This window comes from Dunckerocampus dactyliophorus, chromosome 8 (genome assembly GCF_027744805.1).
Source record: "Dunckerocampus dactyliophorus isolate RoL2022-P2 chromosome 8, RoL_Ddac_1.1, whole genome shotgun sequence".
Lineage (NCBI taxonomy): Eukaryota > Metazoa > Chordata > Actinopteri > Syngnathiformes > Syngnathidae > Dunckerocampus > Dunckerocampus dactyliophorus.
The window spans coordinates 9,888,323-9,907,136 of record NC_072826.1 but is presented as its reverse complement, the minus strand read 5'-3'; the positions used below and the strand labels follow the sequence as shown (position 1 = coordinate 9,907,136).

Below are 18,814 nucleotides of genomic sequence, written 5' to 3'. Positions count from 1 at the left end.
TCTCTAGCATATTATGTCACATGCAGAGGAACACCAGTGATTCTCCATAAAGGAACATACATGCACACACACACACACACACACACACACACCACACACAGGCCAACTACACAAAATGTACATGCAATCTCCATAAAGTAAAAAAGGCTTGTCCTAAGGAGGTTGTTGTGCGAGAAGCTCCATGAGGCACATTCGGCTCTCCGCGCTTGTTGTTTTTGTTATTGTTCTGTAGGTCTGCATCCAAGAGAAGCAAGCTCTGAGGTGTCTTTTAGTTCAAACATTTAGCAAGCAAACAACGTGTCTACCTGTGGAATTTCATTTTCCCTATTGCCATATCCTAACAATAAAAATGAAGATGCAATCATATCAGATCTATCCAAAGCATCGTCTGACTAAACAACTCATGCAACACCCCACTTGCCCCAGGATGGGAAGATAAACATTGCACGTTCCAGCCATTAATTCTTAAAATTAAATTAAATCATCTACGAACCCAAACAGCGAGTGTCTCTTTGTTCCCGTTTCTGCACAACCGCGTTAGTTTGAAGTGTGCAACACACACATTGATACGCTCAAAAACAGAGAGAGAGAGAGAGAGAGAGAGGGAGACAGAGCGAGGGAGAGTCCACGTTGAGTGTGTGGAGGGGAGAGGCAGCGCTTCAAATCAGCGCGCCAGACTTTGGAGCTGCAGGAGGTTTTGGTCGTCATCGGTGCTTAAGAAGACTGCACCCCAACTAAACTGGAGCAGACATTGTGACGACGCCGAGAATAAACATAGTTATGCTCAAAAATGCTCTTTTATGTTTACCCACACCGTTTGTGGTGCGTTCGTGCGTACCTGGTGAACTTCTGTGCGTAAATGTGTTGCCACTGGCTTCCAAATTGCAATAATGGCGGGCAGTGGTGAACATTTTGGATGTCAAGGGGGTACTGCGATTGTGCTACTTTGTCGTTGCCCTTCACTTGTGCATGCAGCACGCTGTGACCGTGCAGCCGCATTGCCGCATTGCGCAACGCGCAGACGGGGGCGCACACACAATGGAAGCAGGGTACGTCTCACTCAGGAGACGTGTGTTGCCAACACAGACTTTGCATGAATTACAGCCCAGACCATCAATTTGCACTTCTAAAACCTTTCAGTTCGTTTGAATTTAATTCAGTGTAATTTAACTAAGACGAGGATGCTCTACATATTAGTCACTCTGACCAACATGCAAACTGACATGCCTCATTTGAGATGAGATGGACCTCCCCAAAACAGGAGGACAGCACAGTTTGAGCTCAGCATCACTCAGCCGTGACAGCTTACAATTTACAGGGTTCAAATAAAGACCAAAGAAACAGAATTTCCAAGCTTTTCCAGCTCCGCGACAGCCGTGGTAAATAACATTATCACATTAGTTAGTTCTACAGTCTCACAAAAGTGAGACACCCTTCACATTTTCAGCAACCATTTATATCTACTCAAGGGACAATACCACAGAAATGAAACTTGGAAATATTTTAGGGAAGTCAATGTACAGCTTGTATAGTAGTAAAGGAATGATTCAACACACAGCCATTATTGTCTAAACATCTGGCAGCACATGTAGGTAGCAAGATAATTGTGTCTTGCCTAGTCAAAGAGGTATAGTGTCATGGTATAATAATAATAATAATAGATTTTATTTGTAGGAGGTTCTCAAGTTCTCACAGTAAGGCTTTAAAAACAAAGACTTGCACATAAAAATAAAATACTGCAAATTAAAAGAGTGTTAAAAAGCAACATCAGCTGAAGACTTTTTTAAAAAAGGAATGTCTTCAGGTGAGCTTTAAAAGAGTCCAGGTTCTGAAAGTGCCTTGCTGAAGAAGCTGAAGGTGAAGGTGATGGAGTGGACTGGCATATCTCCTCCAGACCCAATTGAGCATGTGTGAGGCCCAAGAGGATTAAGGCAGTGCTAAATAACGACTAAATATTGACTTTGGACACAATTTGAGCCTTGGTGTATTCACTTGTGTTGCCAGCTTTAGAAAATAATGTCTGTGTGTTGAGTCATTTTCAGATGATAGTACATCGATACTGCTTTCCAAGCTGTATGCTAACGGCTAATCTAAAATCAAACCAAGTTTCATTCCTACCACATTGTCCCTTGAAAAGATATCAAATGCTTGCTGAAATGTGAGGGGTGTAGTCACTTTGGTGAGACGCTGTAAATCTACCGCACATTTCAGACTATTGTACACAAATGAATATAAAATTTCAATTTCATATTTAAAGAGGATTTCTTTTGGATAAATATAAGCCACAGGTGGCCATGTTGTAACATGGTATATTTACACAAAAAGACACACTATAAACCTTGCAATCCTGTCTACACTCGGTGTTCCCAGCGTCACTTGTTAGCTCTGATGAGTGAGATTCTTTTTTTCAACAGCTGCCGTGGTCCAAGCAGTCCAAGCAGAAGCTGTAGTAATTCTACACCTGATCAAACTCACTGTCAGATCAAAACACGGCCGGTGCATAAGACTTCAAAGCGTGATATTAGCGTCCACTTCACTAGTCCAATTCACTACTTCCTGAATATGCACTTTAAGCAGTTCCAGTCGGTGTTCCTTCTTCACCATAGCACTGAAACCACCCTCCTCAACATCACCAATGACCTCCTCATGGCAGTGGATTCCGCCCTACTTACCATCATCATCCGCTCCTTTTCATCATCTACCTCCTCCCTCTCTGCAATATCTTCCATAAATATAAAACCCATTTTCATTGCTTCGTGGATGACACCCAGCTCTACCTTTCAAGCAAACCAAATTCGATCCTCCCTCGCTCGTCCCTCACCACCTGCTTAACTGAAATCAAATCATGCATCTCGTCAAATTTGATCAAACTCAACTGTGAAAAAACAAAAATCCTTTTTGTTGGTTCTAAATCCACACAATCCAAAGCTGACAGTTTCTCCCTCAACATCGACAACACCACAGTCTCCCCCGCCTCTCAGGTTAAGAGTATGAGTGTCATTCTTGATAGCTTGCTATCACTCCAATCCCACATCAATAACATTATCCGGTCTGCATATTTCCATCTATGCAGTATCAATGGCCTACGTCCCTCCCTCAGCCCCCATACTAATTCTATTCTTCTTCCATACCCTGGTCACCTCCCGTGTTGATTATTGTAACTCTCTTCTCATCGGTCTCCCTCACAAATCCCTCCTTAAGCTTCAAATGGTCCGGAATTTACAGTAGCAGTAGAACTCTTTAATTTCATTACATCACACCCATCCTGCAGCACCACCTCTGGCTCCCCGTCAAATCCAGAATAGAATTCAAAATCCATCTGTATACTTTCATGGCCATCTACAAGCTCTCACCATCCTAACTCTCTGATCTCCTCAACATTCCCACCTCCTCCTGCTCCCTCAGATCCTCTTCCTCCAGCCACTTCACCGTCCCCCCTGCTCGCCTCAGCACCATGGGTTACAGAGCTTTCAGCCGCTCTGCTCCAAAAACACTGGAACACAATCCCACCGGACCTCTGTATCTAAACCCACTTTTTCAGGACCTCTTGCGCTCTATAATCTACTATGCTATTTTATTTTGTCTTCTTTTATTCTATTTTATGCTGTGTGTTGCTTTTATCTGTTTCTATGTACAGTGTCCTTGGGTTCCTTGAAAGGTGCTTACACATAAAATGCATTATTATTATTATTAAGCATCATGGGAACTTTAGTTCTTTTAGCCATAAATTTGCTGCACAATTGCTTAAGCCTCAGGGTTCAAAGCGTGTGAAAAAAGTAGTAGCTCATAGTGCGGAATTTACGATATATACGCTTGTGCATGTGTTTTTTTCCTCCATCTGAAAAGTGTAAGATATCATAGTTAATAATTTCATTACTACTATTACTACTAATAAGGATGTCAGTTTCAATGCAGTATTATCATTGTGGTTGTTGATACTATTTTGTCCTTTCCGTCATGGTCTTTATAGCCTTCACAGACATTTGCTGATGTAGTCCTGTTTGTTTCTGTTGTTTTGTTATTGTTGTCGCAGTTGTTGTTGTTTCTGTTGTCCTTGTTTCTCTCTTTTTTTGTCCCCTCTCTTATCACCGCACTCCCCTCTCTGTTTTCTTTTCTCTTCTTCTCTATCCCCTCCTGCTCCGGTCCGGCTGCTCCAAATTTGCATAACAACAAAACATCCAAGTCAAATAAATTCTGTATAAAAGGGAAGTGTATCTCACACTTTTCCCCGGCAGAGTAAATCTGTTGAGCACGTAAGGACATTTAGATCAACAATACTATCTGCACTAATGGCTAGACAGGACAAAAGAAAAGTGTAAGAAATAATCATGCTATGCAATTTAAATTTAAATTTAAAGCACTTTCAAGAACCCCAAGCACCTTGTGGGAACCTTAAGTACACTTCTATGTTGCCACAACACAGAGATGAACCGTCTCACCGTCTAGAGACAGCCAGTCGTGCTGAGAGGAAGGGAGGGCAGGAAGGTCGCGTGCCTTGTATTCAAACACCACAGATGAAGAGATGACCTCTCCGCCCATAGCTACCTGCAGCATGACTAGTCCTGTGTCATGGGCTGGAAACAAGCACAGGGGAAATAATTAGTATATAGTGGGTACTGACCTTATTAGAGGATAGTACTGTTTGTTTTTTTTATCAAGGTCTGTATGAATAAACTGACTTTTGATGTGCATACTCTTAGGAGACTGTGTAGTCTTCAATGACCTTATTAAGTGACTCATGCAGCTATAGCACCACCCCAAAAGGCAGAGGAAGGAAGTGCATTCATTCACTGTATGGCTGACCATGCACTCACTGGCTACTGTGTGAGACACAGCTGCACAACAATCTAATGAGATTGAAAAGCTTTCAAAATGCTGCTTACATTCATGCCCAGACACTGACAGATAAGTGTTATTTTTTATTGGATATGCGTACAAATGTATTTGCAGCTTGCAGTGACGTAAAGCTACAAAAGGATTCTCTTGAGAGTTTTATGAATGTTATGATAAATTCCTACAAAACCACAACAGTATAAAGCTATAAAAAGAATAGCTCTCTGACCGTGTCAAATGTGAGCACAGTTGTCTTTGTAATGCAGAATGTTTGCCACAGATCTTGTAATAGGTCGTTGTACACGTGTACTTAATGAAGGGGTTGGTGATTGCGTACCTTTGTCACATGTTCCTATTATATTGTACTGTATATCCCAACAAGAGAGTGACATTTGGGCTACAAATAGAGATATAATGAGATGTTCTATTGTTTCACATGGCTGTATGTATTTGCTTGTGTAAGCTAACCACAGTATTCTACTCCTAAACGACACACAAAAGAAAAATTGGGCACCCCTGCTGTGTTGCCTGTGGTATTATTTTTCTGACAAATGCACCGCAGGCGCCGCTGTTATTAAACAGCAAAGTTTGACTCCATAAGTCAGATTGACCTGTAGTTGCAACTTGAGGGTGTTTAGCTGAATCACCACCAAATTTGATACACATCTTTAGGGGACTGACATGCACATGTCTGTAAAATTTGAGCAAGATTGGTTGAAAAACATTATCGCCATCAAACAAAAAGGGGCATGGGTGGGGCTTAGCAATTAATTGCCCATAAATCACTGACCATTTGTCTAATTATAATAACATCGTTGAGAATATATTTATTGCAGTCGTCCCTCGCCACTTTGTGCTTTGACTTACGTGGCTTCACGCTATCATTCATTCATTCCTTTTCGATGCCGCTTATCCTCACTGTTTTTCCTAAATATTGTACTAAAAATATATATATCATGGTTCCTCGCTGTTTCGCGATTGACCACGGCCTATTATTAGTCAAAAATATGCATATTTAAGAACATTTTACATGTTTTTGGACTAAATTAAGCATTGTCAAGCATAAAAATGGCTAAATGAACTAAAATACAAATATAAGGCATTCAGAAGACATACTGTATTCACATTCAAAGACAAGCGCCTGGGTATCTAACATAGCAATATCATAATCATCGAAGACGTTACTTTATTTTCACAGGTTAGTGGTTGTGTGTAAGAACTGTGTGTGTGTGTGTAATTATAATATACAAGTACATAAGTATTATTACTATACAGTATAAGCTGTAGTAAGTGTATCAAATGAAACAAACCGTAGGCTAAGGGTATGTGTGTCAGTGTTGCCAGGTCTCATGAAAGAAACAAGCGACGAGCTCTCTGAAAACAAGCCCAAAATAACAGGGAACTTGGGAATTTGCAAGCAACTTATAAAAAGCGGACCCGCCAACACTGATGTGTGTGTGTGTGTGTGTGTGTGTGAGTCTATGACATCTTATTTTCTCTTTTTATGTCTACTTTACTGGGTAATTCCAGTGTAAATGTCGAACAGGGGTGTTATGTCATGTCTAGAGGGCTTTAATAACGTTAAAAAACACATTTAGAAGGTTGTAAACAGGTTTTCTATGCACTAACTACAAAAATATTCAATTTACAAATAGGGAATCTTACTTTGCGGAAATTCACTTACATCGGTCTGGAACCAATTAACCACAATTAATGAGGGACGACTGTACATGTATGCTACCAGATCATTTTGACCACATGCCATGGGGTTGGGGGGTCGGCGGCAGCAGAACTGTCATTTACAGACAGGTGAAAAAATGAGGATACCCCGACATCTTCAGGTTGTGCAGGTCAGCTGATAAAAAAGTGTGACATGTGATACCTGGACAGTAGCACCGTAGCACACCAGGCTGGATGAGGGCAGCGGGGACGCTGATGTGATCAAACAAACAGCTATACTCGCTGCTTGACTCTAACCAAGGCCCTGTGATGAGCACCTTTACACCACCCTGTAGGACAAACACCGGTTTAGTCGAATGTGTCGATGTGCTGACTTCAGCACAGAAAGCAGCAGTGAAGTAAACTGAAAGTTGCAACAAAGTTAACAAATAAATGCAATAAAATGTTACATGGGTTTAGAATTTTATATAAATAGGTATTACAATCATAGACAAAAGTCTTAAGAATGACACAAGTATTGGTTTTCACAAAGTCTGCTTCTTCAGTGTGTTCAGATATTTTGTCAGATGTTTCTATACATGCAGTTCATGTGTGTCAAAGGCTTTTATTGACAGTTTCATTAAGTTTATTTATTCTTGCATAATCAATGCTTGGAGTTTGTCCGAATTTGCAGGTTTTTGTTTGTCCACCTGCCTCTTGAAGATTGACCGCGACTTCTCAAAGGGATTAAGGTTTGAGGAGTTTCCCGGCAATGTACTCAAAATGTTGATGTTTTGTTCCCCGAGCCAGTTAGTTATCATTTTTGCCTTATGGCAATGTGCTCCATCATGCTAGGATGTTCTTTGAGGATGTTTTGGTACCATTCTTTATCCATGGCTGTGTTCTTAGGCAAAATTGTGAGTGAGCCCACTCCTTTGGCTGAGAAGCAATCCCAGTCATGAATGATTTCAGGATGCTTTCACTGTTGGCATGATACAGGACTGATGGTAGCGCTCACCTTTTCTTCTCAAATGCCCCAACAATCAGAAAGGGGATTCATAAGAGAAAATGGTTTTACACCAGTCTTCAGGAGTCCAATAACTGTACCAGTCTATCCCCGATGAAGTGGCTTCTTTGCTGCCTTCTTGACAACAAGCCATTTTCCAAAAGTCTTTGCTTCACTGTGAGAGCAGATGCACTCACACCTGACTGCTACCATACCTGAGCAAGCGCAGCACTGGCGGTGCCCCAATCCGGAGACTGTTCTGACGCTTGCTGGACTTTCTTGAGTGCCCTGATGCCTTCTTCTCAATAATAATTGAACCTCTCTCCTTGAAGTTCTTAATGAGCTGACAAATGGTTGATTTATTTGCAATCTTACCAGCAGCAATATCCTTGCTTATGAATCCCTTTTTGTGCAAAAATGACGACTGCATATGATTCCTTGCAGGTAACTGAACAGAATAGAAGAAGAACAGCAAAGATACCAAGCACCACCCTCCTTGTAACGCTTTCAGCCCGCTATTCTCACTCAATCAGGATGATTGATCCGGCCTTGTTCCTTGTCAACACTCTAATTTATGTTAACCAGAGAATAATTAACATGATGTCAGCAGGTCCTTTTGTGGCAGGTCTGAAATGCAGTGGAAATGGCTTTTTGGGATTAGGCTCATTTTCATGACAAAGAGGGACCATTAATTGCCATTCATCGTATCACTCTTCTTAACATTCTGGAGTACTTCCAAATTGCCATCATCAAAACTGAGGCAGCAGAATTTGTGAAAATTAGTATTTTTGTCATTTTCAAAACCTTTGGCCACTGCTCAGTGGACAGTTCACAGTACAAACAAAGAAAGTATCGTTTGTTATCTGTTAATTTTGTAATTAGAATGCTCAATTGAGAAACATTAGGAGGTATAAGTGATGTGTAGTCATTCGTCAAATACAAAAATCATTTGATAAGTTCGGCCTTGAAATTCATTAAGAAAAATGATATAATAATAATAAATACAGACAGCATTGTCCCGAAAATGACGAAAGGGCAGCTAGAGGCAGCGTCAATGTGATTCACTGACTATTCTGTGTGATAAATGGATGACTTAATTAAGCCACCCAGAGGAATCAGTGTAATATTGAAATTTCATTAACTCAACAATCATTTCAGAGCACAATTCCATTTTTTAACAGCAGTACAAGCCATCTTACATAATGTGTCAGGCTGTTTTTACTCTAGGCAACAATGATGAATAAATAATGATACTAATGTTGTTACTAACCTCTGGATAAGACCACTCTGGGGAGTAGTCTGTCACACCAAACAGCCTCCCGGTCTCCTGGAGCATTCCCAAGGCTCCCTGCTCCACTTCTGAGCCTTGCAGGTGGCCTGCCCCTGTGCCCTGCTCCTCCCCGACCGCCCCCTCCTGAGGCATCAGAACCCCAGTGACAGCCGCCCCTACCCCACCTCCAGACCCCTCAACTGAGATGAAATCATTGATGAGGTCAGAGAACTGGCTTCCAAATGAAGCCTCAAAACCTTCCAGGCTGATGGCTGCTCCTGCTCCAGCTGCCGTAGCTGATACGCCTCCACCTTGTGGAGGGAGAGAGGAATTGTAGAGTGCCCTCTCAATGCTTGCACCAGCACCTATTGACTGAGGACTGGCCACCACTGAGCCTCCAGCTCCTGACAAGCTTACACCGTTACAAAGAATTTCATTTTCACCACTTCCTCCAGCTCCACAGCCCCCTCCCCCTTCCTCACCCCCTCCATTGTCATCTGTAGGTTGAAGGTAGCGCTCAGTGTCCACACTCGCATAAGCTTCATGAGCAGCTCCAGACTTGAGCATTAACTCCCCTCCATTCTCAGCAGCTTTGGTGCCGACCTCCTGATGAACCCCGCTGCTGGACTGGTCAACATGAGTGTCCTGGCTTGTCAGAGGGAAAGAGGCTACTGATGCTCCTTTTTCACTCCTTCCACAAAGGGCCTGTGGGTCTTGGCTGGCTTGGTGGAGGTGTGAGTGTGGATCTCCGTTGGTGATGGGGGTGTCTCTCTGCAGGCTTATGTAAGACCGGGCTTCATCTGATTCCTGTACTCCCTCAGTGCCATTGGTCTGCTGCTGGGAGGGCGGGTTTGTGTGTGCAGAGGCCTGGAGGAAGAGGTTGGGCGAAGGGTGGTGAGCAGACTGGGTTAGACTTGGGACACATGGCGATGACATGACAGCACTGAAGTCCATTTGCTCCAAGGTGGTGCTGGGGCTGAGGCCTGTCCCCTCTCCTACATAGCTACTCTGAGGGGCTAGTGGTTGCTCCAGTGGTGTGGCTTCCTTCTTGATGTTGTTGACAAGGGTTGGGTTATAGACAAATCCGTTAGATGAACAGTGGATTCCCCCATCATTACCGTTACACCCCTCATTTTTTCCTCCACCTCCTCCATAGGTCTGGCCCTGTTTGGGGTTGTTAAGGAAGCAGTCAGGGTCAAACGTCATGGCAGTCTCAGGAAGGCTAACTCCTCCACCAGAGTCTAACGAGCTGGAAAGAACCAGCTCTGCTCCCTCTCCTAAGCCGACCCCGCCTGGAAATGATGCAAACCTCTGGTTCTCAGGGGCAACAGCCAACAGGATGCCAGCGGTGGCACTCTCATGTGTTGATGGTAGCAGGTGGGTGTGGCCAGCTGAGTAAACCGAATCCCCAGTCAGCGTGGTGACCTCAGACATGAACACAGCAGTGCTCTGTGATAGGCCAGCAGCACCAATGGCGAGTGCTGGGCTGTCAGCCATGTCACTGGTGATTGAGAGTGGGGAACTCTGGGTTGTGTCGGGGACTTCCACCTGGTTAGTGGAGGTGGAGGAGGACACCTCCATGCTGCTCTGCGGGAGCAGGGAGGGCTTAGTTATTCGGCCATTTCTCCTGTCACCTCCACCTGCTCTGCTCCTGCGCCCTCCGGGACTGGGCTCAGTCTGGCCCTCTGACACATCACTGTTCTGGACCTCTGTGCCATCTGCTTCCTCAGATCGCTGGCCTGCTGCGATGCCGGCAACCACTGTAGTGCCACCCCCTGCTGCTGCCCCTGACTCCTGCTTGGAGGAGATGATGCGCTGCTTGACACTGGAACATTTCTGGTGTAGGCTGCTTCCAGCACCTGACAGATGTGGAATACAATAATTTACATTAAAAAATGAACTACAAAAGCAAAACAAACAACTTGTATGTTTAATTTCCCTAATAGTGTTGGTGAGATAATTTGGTTGCATTAACTCAAGTGTGTGCTGGCGCCCTCCTTTGATAGGAATGCAAAACTGAAGGTAATCGTAACTCCATAGACTACATCAGTGACGCAAGCCTATAAAATACTCACATAAAAATGCCCAAAAGTCTGATTTGTAAAACATGCAAGTTCAAACACAATAAAACATTTTATTTCTAAATGTGGTGTCTTCAAGCTGCAGCTGGAGAGATGTGATCCTTTGAAGAGAGAGATGAGTACTATTTAAGTCAACAAGCCACTTAGTTCTGGGCAGCTGTCCTTTCTTGCCCTTCAAAACCACATCAAAAGATGAGTGTGATTAGGTAATTCCGTGTGTGTGTGTGTGTGTGTGTGTACTGAAGTTATCTTCTCTCGCTGATGCTCACTTATGAATAATGCATGCCGGATATTTCGGGCACCTCTATCTTGTGTCCCTCCATTCTCCCCTTTTTCTTTGGTGCAATGTGTAATTGCCTGTAGGTGGCAGCATGGCACTGACTTTTGGAATGATCAAAACTCCTCCCAAACCTCACATTCTGTCCTTTATAGTGGTCTCTAAAGACAACCTCGTCGAAAGATACAATGAAGATGTACTACTACACTCTCATATTGATGAGAGTAACTTTTGAAATGAATAAAAAAAAAACATTTTTTTTAAAAATCACATTTCCATATTATCTGAAGTGCTACAGTCACCTCTTATCTCAACTGAATTTTGGAATCTATTAGACCAGTGTTTTTGAAGTCTCATATCTGAAGTTTGGCTATAATTGGGTTTTCATCTTTTTAATTATGATGGCTTTGGTTTTCGGCCCAGTATGACTCATGTTCTCAGGTTTAGGACAAGTGTGAGGGCTGAAGCAACAAGAACAAAAGAGTAGGAGGGCAGTGAGTGGTGAAGGGGTGGAAAAGATAACTCACACATAGGTTTGAGTTGTCCGATGAGCTCCTCCTTGCTCCACTTGGCCCACTCCTTCCTGTCTGTGTTGATAGAGCAGAGAACAGGGCCGCACGGCTTCCCGCTATCGTCCACCGCCGGAACATTCAGATAGTGCACCAGCACAATGTCCGGGTTCTATAACACACCAACACATATCTCATTGGTTAAACATGGTATCTATTTGTTGCTCATCATGTCTCTATCAGCAAGAGAGTACATTGATACAGTCTATTTGCAGAAGGAGGGGAAATGGACAGGTAGGCAGGAGAGTATGTGGAGGTCAGGAGGGAGGTCGGACATAGCGTGTCATACAAGATTCTCTCACCTGCTTATAAAACATTTAACAGCGCAAGCCCACTCATCACCCCCCCAACCCTGCTGGGCCAGAGGAAAGGTCCACATGAGTGTTGGTGTGTATGCAATATAGAGCCTGAATGAGCGTGTGCAGGTCAGCGTAGAGCTCCCCATGCTATAGCACACCAGAAAACCTATAGAATTGACACCGCATGAATGATTCAACAAGTGTGTATGTGTGCTTGGTGTGTATTTGAGAGAGAGAGAGAAGCTCTTCTTGATAAAAGATTCAGTAGACAGACTCAGGTGAGGGGGAGGGCCTGCTGAGGTGGAACAAGAAAATGGCACAGTGGGCTGCTACAGCACCACACTGTGCAATGCAATAGCACAGACAGGCTCATTTATGATCATATTCACTGATGTGATGTGATATATGTGCAAAGAGCAGAAAATGGTACCCCCCCCCCCCACCCCCCACCCCCCCGGTTTTATAGAGTCACATGAGAGTCAAGCACGTCGAAAAATAAAATGTATTTGATCGGGGGCAAATTCAATTTAAAGCATGTGGCGAGAGTGTCCTTGTAAAATTCATGTGACAAATTATGCAAGACATATTGGCAAAGAATGCATAAATATGTATGAATTTCCATATTTTAAATGAACATCGGTGGGCGTTCAATATTTTCTTGGAAATGAAGAGAATGTTTAAGATTCAACATGTGCTTTGGAAAATTATGAGGTTCTGGTGATCCATTCTTGCATGGCCAATCAAGGGAGAGATAGTGTATGTGGTGTGTGTGTGTGTGTGTGTGTGTGTGTCTTCTGCTTGTCTTTCACATGAGCTGGGGGCATGAGGCTAAAATCTATATGTGTGTGTGTGTGAGTGCGTATCGTATGTAGCTCCAGGGTGTTTTCTTGAAGAGGACCACATGGAGAGTTGTGCCTTAAGTCCTTGATGATCACAATAGGTAGTCTGAGTGAAGATTACTTGGCCAACTTCGAGCTAAGAAAAGTTTTCACGAGTCAGCAAGGAATGTTCACATAATACCAAATATATTCTGTGAGTGGGACGATAAACTCAGCCACGCCGTCCAGTTTTATTATTACCCGACTTTGTGAGAGTACTTTTTAGTATAGGCTGCCTCATTAATTTTTGAAGAGGAGGATGTTTATCAATGGTTTATGTTGGAGGTTAGTGTGCTGTTTTGAAAATGTAATGGACAATTTAAGAGATTAAACATGTGGTGCGTAAAATTAACAATATACTACACAGTTTCTGCTAGCTTACTTTGGTGTACAATTGTGAATCAAATCTTAACATAACATGCTTGATGAAGAAATCTTTGTGAAACCAAACCGACAAGCCTGTAAACAGCTAATAAACAACTATCACCACAATACAGCATACTCTCTCTCTCTCTCTCTCTCTCTCTCTCTCTCTCTATATATATATATATTTATATACATACAGTATATATATAAATATATATACATACACATATTATCCCTCATACATGTTGTTCTGTTCGTGTAGAGATGTGTGAAAAACGGCAAGGCAGGGAATGGGAGGTGGGTAGCTTACCTGCAGCAGCCAATAGCATCTACGGTGGAAGGTGGGGATGATGGAGGAGTGGACGTAGCAGCCATACAGACACTAGAGAGAGGAGAGGAAATTTCAGGGGGAAACAAGAAAAAAGAAAATGGAGGGAGCAGGACACAAGAAGGAGAGGATGAGGCGAGGACAGCAAAGGAGAGAACAGCAAAGGAGAGCTCAGGTTATAGGCACTTAGGTCGTATTAATTTAGGGGCTAAACACACCATTGTATTTTTGAAAAGGTCTTTCATCAGATGTTGTTGACTAATAAAAATATCGATATTTGGCACCAGAGCATTAATAACGTATGGCAAGAGCATCAATACTTTGACTCTGCACTGGCGCCTGTGGGATTCCCTTCCGTGTGGTAGGATATAATGGTCTTCTATCAAGGTCATCACACATATTGTTGCATTGAAAAACACAATTGTGTATACAGTGGTGAACACATAATAGCAACATCAAAAGTCTGTTCTGTTTGCTGTCTCATACACATTTCCCATTTTCCTATTTTGCCTCTTCTCAGAAGAAGCCCGCCAGCTATCTAAAGTGTGTTTGGCCAAAGGCAAAGTGCATTTCCATATATTTCCATCTGATATGAGGAGGCCCTCCATCCAGCCTCGTGTTTTTCCCTCTTCTGCTTCCTGCCTCTTGCTATCCTCCTCCTCTCCCATTGCTTTGCCATTCCTGCCCCCTGTGCGACACAATGCATTCTTGCTTGAGGGGTCCCGGGAAGAGGTGACACAAACAATTACTGAGCAACTATCAGGGAGAGAAACACTTGCCTTTGGATGTGTGTGTGTGTTTGTGCACGGCAGCAGAAAAATGCATGTCAGATGATTGTCAGTGCGAGTGTGGGGTTGTAAATAATAGAGGTGCAGATGGGAATACTTGATCTCAATTATTCCCTTTGCCTATGTCTGCTGTTCATATATGAGTGAGCCTTCAATACACATCCATGTGCTACCTCACTGTCTCTCCTTGGTTTTCCAATCTCCCTCCGTCTTTCTCCTTCTGACACATGCATGCTCACTCCTCTCACCTCTCCGTATATTCCTGCTGAATAATCAATTTTTGAGCTGGCTGATGTGACTCAAACACGCGCGCGCGCACACACACACATTGGGCCACGCACGAACAGACGCTGCCTTGAGACTGGATCGATACCGCTCTCCGTTCTGCTGAAGAAGGCATTGACATCATTCCTGGCTGCAGGCCAAACACACTCTTATCCTTCAGAAAGAGAGAGAGAGGGGAGGGAGACAGGGGCAAGAGGAGGAGCAGGGAGGGGGTGGAAAGGTTGGAGGGCAACACACACACACACACACACACACGGTCGCAGGTATATAGCTCTCAGCCCTGTAGTGCCAGCGTGTGTTTTTTTGTGCACGCTTGAACTACACGTGTGTGTCTACATGGAGTGAAGGAGCGACTAACATTACGGATTGGATTGGCAGCGAAGCCAAACTCAGCAAAAAAAGAGATCACAGACTTGTTTCTTCTTCATGGCAGCCTCTCACCTCTACACCCTGGACTTTAAGTTTCATGTGATCCTCTCGGGTGGTCTTCCCGTCTTTCCTTTTCTTCCAGCAGTATCCATCTTTCCTGTACTTCACCTTCTTGCGGTTGTAGAGGATCATGGAGCCATTTTGAGGCCTGTTCGGAAACAAGAACAAAGTGTTCCACGGAAGGACAGAGGCACACAGTGAGGATTAGTTTAGAGGACAGAAGAGAATGAATATTGGTACAAAAGTGGTGACGTCTTTGTTACTGTCAGCTTTTCAACGCTCAATGCAAAACTCTGTTGTGTTATTGCCACAGAACACCCCGGTTATGCTGCCAAATCCAAGTTAGCTGCCACACTAAAACATACAACACACACATTAGACACACCCAAACATGTTAATATTTCAGTAGGTTTAGCCATCCGCACAACACAAACATTAGCCTGGAAGTACCCGTTATAAACACACACTATTATGGACGGTATTGTCTTAATCTAACAAAAGTGTGGGGCTTCAACCTCTATGCCACTTTTCCAGAGCACAGTACCAGCTCACCTCCCGTTACTCGCTTTGTTTGAGATGGTCGGTTTTCCATTACAGAGAAGTAACGTGAGGAACGGTGAAAAGCACACCACACTGAACGCATCGGTTGGAACAAGACAAGATAAAAGAAGAAACAAAACAATAACAATAATGGAGGAGACAATGGCGTTCTTACTCCTTTACTTCTCATCATATAGCTGTTGGTCATGTTTAAGAGACTTATTTTCATTCAGAAGGGACTGATGGCAGCGAGAAAACAGACTGCTGCAGCAAAGTGGAAGCTAATGAGTATAATAAAGTGGATGCCCACATATTTGCAATTGAGCATTCGAGACACTGCAAATGAACGGATTTTTGGTCCAAAACATTTTTTCCCCACAAAAATAGGCAGCTTTTCTCACAGAAAACACATCTCTTTCATCATAAGTCTGTAATAATTTATAAATATGTAGGGGTGTCAAAAGATATTATGAGATAAAAACCTGACAAGATTTGTCTTTCAGGAAAAAACACTTGTGGGCACTAGGGCTGGAACGATAATAAATAAATGAATGAAAATGAACAGATCATTTTGCCCGCCTCGATATATTGCCATGTGCATGCGTGTCTGTTTTCCTCGTCTACCGCCTCCAAACAGGCAAGTACAGAATTCACTCTGTGCATTGGTTTCAGCACCCTAGCGCGTTTGTTCCATAGAACAACACCATGTACGGAGTGAGTCCTTTTGTCAGTCATACAGTCTCTTTGTCTCAGTGGGCGGAGGCGGGGTCGCTAGTATACACACAGAGTGCAGAAGAGTGTAACCTCACCAGGAGCAATGCAAGGTAATGTAGTACAAATTAAATTGGTAGATTGTAATATACAGTATGGTGATGTATTTCTTATATTTTTTCATTGTATTTTTCTTAAAAGTAATGTTAAAATCTTGTCTCGTCTCGTTTTCGTGTACCCAATCTCGTGTATAGTCTTGCCTCGTCTCATGATACCCCTATAGATATGTGATAATACAGGTCAAATGTACCGGAAAGGACGCTCATGGCAAAGAGCTCTGCTGTTGCTACTGGAGTTTTGAACTATTTTGAATACACCTCAGGAACACAAGATCAGAACAGCTTGCTGACACGCTCAACTTGAACTCGGAGCGGCGAGTGGTACAGATTCCTTAACATAAATGAGATTTCGCAGTTTGTTCTTTGTTTCTTGAATTCGGCATAGTTGTGTGCTGTGAGATGCAAAAGTGCATAAAGCACTAACTTCGACAGCCACACCGTTCTGAAAATGAATATAAGATTGTAAATCGTTACTGGAATTACAGCAGGCAAGCAGTGTGGATTATGTAGACTCTGGCAGCCTCTAAAACGAGCCTGAAGACCAGTCTAAAGGGGTGACTCTGATTCCATCTGTTCACCAATCATTTTACATCATCATTCATTTGTAGTGAGTACCTGTAAGGGGTGTAACACCATCGATGTGACACGAGATCTCGTGACACCCCTAGTACCGATACATTTTATATATAATTTGGATAACCTGGAGGAACTCCCACAAATGGGAGCTCCCAAAAAGTCCTTATTTTCTTACAATTTCTGTTCTTGTCCATACAGTGTACCTGGTGGGATCCATGATCTTAAAACATATCAACACTCTCACACATCCAGGAGAACATATGCATGGAAAGACAGCGACACTATAGCAATGTCACAGATGGCAGGACCTACCACCATGTGTTCTCTGGGCTCAATGTCAAACCTGCTGCTCAGTAATCAATCATTCTTCTTCTATAACATTAAGGACGAGTGTGGAGGATGTGTGTGTGTGCGTGTGTGTGCAGAATTCATCTTTGCCTTATCTCATGACAACAGAAACAATCAATAAACTAACAGATACTCACAAGTGTACACACACACACACACACACGCACACACACACAGTCTTTATCCCACTTATCAGACCATCTCTTCATTTTGTCTTTACTGTGTCTCAGTCCCCCTATTCTCATCTCCTTTCTCTCATCTTCTCGTCTCATCCATTCCCTTCACTCCAGTCCTCTCGCCTCCAGTTTGACGCGGGCACATATGGACCGGGGTGATTGCAATTTAACCAGCGCACACTGTGTAGTAAAATTGAATTTGCTTTGAACTGATTTTCTTTGACACCGCAAATCTGTTCTGTTTTGGGGTGAGCCTGCCAGCTTCTTACCCGAGTGGAGACCCCCACCCTCCAATCAAAGATGAGTTTAGTCTCTGTCTCTAGCCATGCGAGTCATCTCAGGGCTGCTGATTCTAATTATGTTATGGAAACCATGGATGAGATCAGATGTGTGCATGTGTGTGTGTTTGTGGGAGGGAAGTGCATGTCTATGTGCGTGCATGATGATGGTGCCCGTGCTCCTTGCAAACCCTCCGATTCAAGCAGACATAAATGCTATTGATTGTAACTGGTCTGTGATGTGTGGGATATAAAAAGCTTTTCCACCGTTCCACAGTGTAGCAGAGCGAAAACAGAGAAGGCAAGGGGAGGAGAGTGGAAAAAAAAAGACAAGCTAAAGAGACAGAGTGGGCTATTGAGTGTGTCCGGTAAAGGGAGGAGAGAAGTGTGAGACAAGCAAAAGAGGAGGTAACAGTCATTATTTTGAACTGATGAGGTATTTCAGCCAGAGGAGAAATGAAGGTCATTGATTGTAGTCTTAATATTATGCCTCCAACTCCACACACACACACACACACACCCGCACACACGCACGCATGCACACACACACGTACACAAAAACACAGCACATAAATGTCACTGACTGCGTTAGTGGAGCTCCTTTCCATCTGATGGGATTACGTGTAATCTGTTCTAATCGCGCCTCATGTCATGTATAAATGGGATTATATCTAACTGCTGCTCAATAATACCAATATGACTTCTGCTGCTGCTGTGGCTGCACGGAAGCTGAGGCGATACGGCAGCACAACCAATCAATGAGAAATCCATCCACAACATAAACTGTGCTGCTGGCCTCAGGCTGCTCCTGAGAAGAGTCCTTCAGCTCGCACAATGGGAGCACAGAGGTATCACCTCAGGCTCTCAGCGGCATCAGTAATCACAAATGGGGCCATGAGGTGACCGCTGCACTTACTTCACTTTTTCTCTTCTTCTTCTCTCTCATCCTTACCCCTTTTAAATATATTAAATGCACTATGTAAGGGTTTGCCAAAGTT

The 18,814-nt window shown here is 43.4% G+C and overlaps 1 protein-coding gene across 5 annotated transcripts in view; it reads right to left on the bottom strand.

The window, feature by feature from the left end:
* LOC129186128 (calmodulin-binding transcription activator 1-like) overlaps positions 1-18,814 on the bottom strand; it is a 69,327-nt gene that overhangs the window by 13,486 nt on the left and 37,027 nt on the right. For 4 of the 5 annotated variants that reach the window (XM_054784048.1, XM_054784049.1, XM_054784047.1 and 1 more), the window contains exons 5-10: positions 15,081-15,216; positions 13,549-13,620; positions 11,654-11,807; positions 8,769-10,627; positions 6,716-6,842; positions 4,440-4,574 (exon numbers count right to left, since the gene is read on the bottom strand). In XM_054784048.1, the coding sequence (XP_054640023.1) occupies positions 4,440-4,574; positions 6,716-6,842; positions 8,769-10,627; positions 11,654-11,807; positions 13,549-13,620; positions 15,081-15,216 (2,483 nt within the window). The remainder of the gene's footprint in view (positions 1-4,439; positions 4,575-6,715; positions 6,843-8,768; positions 10,628-11,653; positions 11,808-13,548; positions 13,621-15,080; positions 15,217-18,814) is intronic. The other variant, XM_054784050.1, reaches the window with a different exon arrangement.